General features: G+C 56.2%; 1 protein-coding gene across 1 annotated transcript, besides 3 other annotated features; it reads left to right on the top strand.

Moving 5' to 3' along the window:
• Position 1: 1 nt before the first annotated feature.
• Positions 2–20: a microsatellite.
• Positions 21–286: 266 nt separating this feature from the next.
• Positions 287–320: a microsatellite.
• An 89-nt stretch (positions 321–409) lies between these two features.
• Positions 410–452: a microsatellite.
• Positions 453–728: 276 nt separating this feature from the next.
• Positions 729–2,753, top strand: Tco025E_09648 (uncharacterized protein; the record flags this gene model as incomplete). Its single annotated transcript, XM_029376459.1, has 1 exon — positions 729–2,753. One exon carries the CDS (start codon positions 729–731, stop codon positions 2,751–2,753), a length of 2,025 nt encoding a protein of 674 aa, XP_029223431.1.
• Positions 2,754–3,113: the final 360 nt, after the last annotated feature.

The raw sequence follows: 3,113 nt of genomic DNA, 5'->3' as shown, positions 1-3,113 counted from the left end.
ATGTGTGTGTGTGTGTGTGTATCTCACTGCCTGCAAGGGAAAAAGGCCTTGCGTGTATGCATGGTTCTCTTTGTTTTGTTTTTTGCACATTTTGTTGTTGCGTCTGCCGTGGTTTCATTTTATTTTTTTTGACGTAACCTGCAGGACCAGTTTCCTGTGAATTACGACTGCAATTCCCACTTAACTTACCCTTTCACACTGCACTTTTGTCCGTTGTTCGGTGTACTGGTGCATATGCGAGTTTGCCGTTTATTTATTGTGGTTTTTGGGCTTTTTCAGTGGGCGGATTAATTATTATTGTTATTATTATTGTTTTTTTTTCCTCCCTTGCATGTGTGTGTGTCGCTTCACTGGGAAAGGGATGAGAGAAGGAAAAGAAACACTACCCGAGAGAGAAAGAGAGACAGAAATATAATATATATATATATATAAGCAAAAGCATATATTTATATGCTCCATTTGCCCATGTAATTTTGTTGCTGCGCGTGCATGCTCGGTTTGTGTGTGACGCGGTTCCCGGTGGGGTGTTGTGGGATGCGCATACAGTGGGCCTCCACCTCTTCCTCTTTCTCTCTAACAAACACCCACGCACGCAAAATGTGAGGTGCCGCGTACGTCAGTAGTGGGAGCAGCAGCAACAACCGTCGGTAAGTCCCCCACAGAAGAGTTACTTTCACGCAACCCGAGGGCCCAGCTGGGGGGAGGAAACACAGAACGGGGTGGATTCAATGTTTTTTTGGGGAAATTACAACTTTCAGACGCCGACTCTCGTGGAGCACCCGGAGAGGCCGGCGCTGCGCTATCCGCTTTATGTCCCTCCCGCCCCCTCTATGGTGACTGATGACGGCGCCCACGCCCGCATGGCCAACGGCGCAGGCGATGTCGCCGGGGAGACGCTGCGCCGCATTGATTCGCGGCACCTCGCAGTAAAATTCCTGGCGTGTGGACAGAAGCATCTGGTGGCGGTTTTGATGCCTGTTGAACACAACCACGATGCGGCGGTGGCGGCGGCTGGGGCACGCGGTAGTGTAACTGCTGCGGTGGAAGCGACGCCGTCGTCGTCATTTGTGTCGTGTGACCACGACGGCAAGAATTGGCTTGTTTACGGCATGGGGAGCAATCACAGTGGGCAGCTGGGTCACCGTGTGCCGGAGTACACCACCACGCTTACACGACTTTACGTTGAGGGGCTTTTGTCGGCGGGGACCACCGTCAGTGGCCTCGCCTGCGGCAATAAACACACACTTGTCTGCATGTCTGCTGGCGGGGTGTTTGCGTCCGGTGATAATAGCTGCGGCCAACTGGGTGTTACCGCGAACGTGAGCGGCTTCGCCCCGGTGGCTGGTCTTGCACACATCAAGGCGGTGTATGCGGCAGGCAATGCAAGTTTTGCTTTAAATAATAAGGGCGAATTATATGCATGGGGCGAGGCACAGTACGGCCATTTATGCCACGGCGATAACGGAGAACGCATGGATGCACGCACGCTTCAAACTGTGAAGACAAACGTGAAGGTCCCTACTCTAGTGCAGTGGTTCGTGCGACACCACGTCGTTATTCTGGAGGTGGCTGCGGCTCGGGGGCACGTCGTCTGTCGCAGCTCGGATGAAGTCTACACCTGCGGTGAAGGCTACTACGGCAAGCTTGGAACTGGGAATTTGGCGCCAGCACTTACTCCGCAGCGTGTGCGTTTTCCAGAGCGGGCTCACCCGGAGCGGCTCTGCGGCATTGCGGCGGGTGACGACCACACACTTGTGTTGCGTGACTCGCCTGTGGTGGGGGCGGTGGTGTACCACTTCGGCAAGATGGGCAACGGCGACGGTCAACTCACGCCAATCGTCGTAACGGCCCCGGCGTCCACCACACGCATCGGCGCGGGGCGCGGTACGATGTCCACGGCGGTGACGGGCGACGGCCTGCTGTACGTGTGGGGAAAGCATTCCCAGCCCAAGGTGAGCAACGGCACTCCCGCCGAGGCAAAGCGCGGCAGCGCAGAGATGGTAGCAGCGCTAACTCCCTTTCTCGTCGCAGACGCAGTCATCGGTGGAACATTTGTGGTGGCACTCGCAACCTCTTGCCGCAGACCCGTGGAAGCGGCGCAGACGGCAACAGAACCCACAGCAGCCACGAATGGAAGCAGCAATCAGAGTCATGCCTGGGACGTTATTGTGCCACACGACGCGCGCGTCGATGCTCGTGGCACTGAGGGCGCCGGTGCCAAATACGAAGAGGCAGTAGAAGCATTTATTGCGCAGTACTTGGGGCCGTTGCTGGGGCCCATGTACGTTGCGGACATGCCGAAGGCCCCACCACCCACCGACCGGCACGCAAACGCGTTTGCCCCCGTGGGGGCGCACGCGCTGACGATTGGGCAGAAGATACGACTTTGGATGACGGACGTCTACGCACTGGGCACCGTCGTTGAGGTGCTGCCGCCACACACGAGTCCCAAGCGCCCCGGCGTGGCGGCCGCGGCCGCCCCAACAGACGCGGCGGAAGAAACTGACTACGACGGAAACGCGGCCCCCACCAATGGCCCCGGCAACGAAGACAAGAACGACGTGGCTGCTGGAGGGGAGCCAAAGCCCGGCTGCCGACTCCGCGTGGAGTGGCAACGCGACGACTGGCACGATGAAGTCCTCACGCTCTACTCAGAGGATGAAACACTCGACCCGCAAAACCCCAATCGATGGCAGCCGCTCTGGTTCCTCCCAAACCCCAATGCAAGCGACGAGTACCTCCTTGGACAGTAACGCCACAGAAGCAAGAGCCGCGTCTTCGACGCCGCACAGAATAAAGAAGAGATACGACATCTTGACATCACTAAAAAAAAACACACTGACACTGGCGCAACTGTACACAAATACAACAATAAATCCACTAATAATTACAACACGACCGAAAATAACACCTTTTCTGCTCTTTTTTTTTTTTGTCAAACGAAAAAGAAAATGTAGAGCAGCACCCCACAATCAACAGACGCGGCGCACGAAACTGGGGAGCAAGAACGACGACCACGACGGCCCGCCGTACCGGCGTGCGTGGTTTTGTCCCTGGCCGGAGTTTTCCCGAAAACGCGGGCGCGCATGATGATTGACGTAACATCACAGACT

This window comes from Trypanosoma conorhini (assembly GCF_003719485.1).
Source record: "Trypanosoma conorhini strain 025E chromosome Unknown Tco_14.4_contig_01210, whole genome shotgun sequence".
NCBI lineage: Eukaryota > Euglenozoa > Kinetoplastea > Trypanosomatida > Trypanosomatidae > Trypanosoma > Trypanosoma conorhini.
This window is presented reverse-complemented; position numbering and strand designations above follow the sequence as displayed.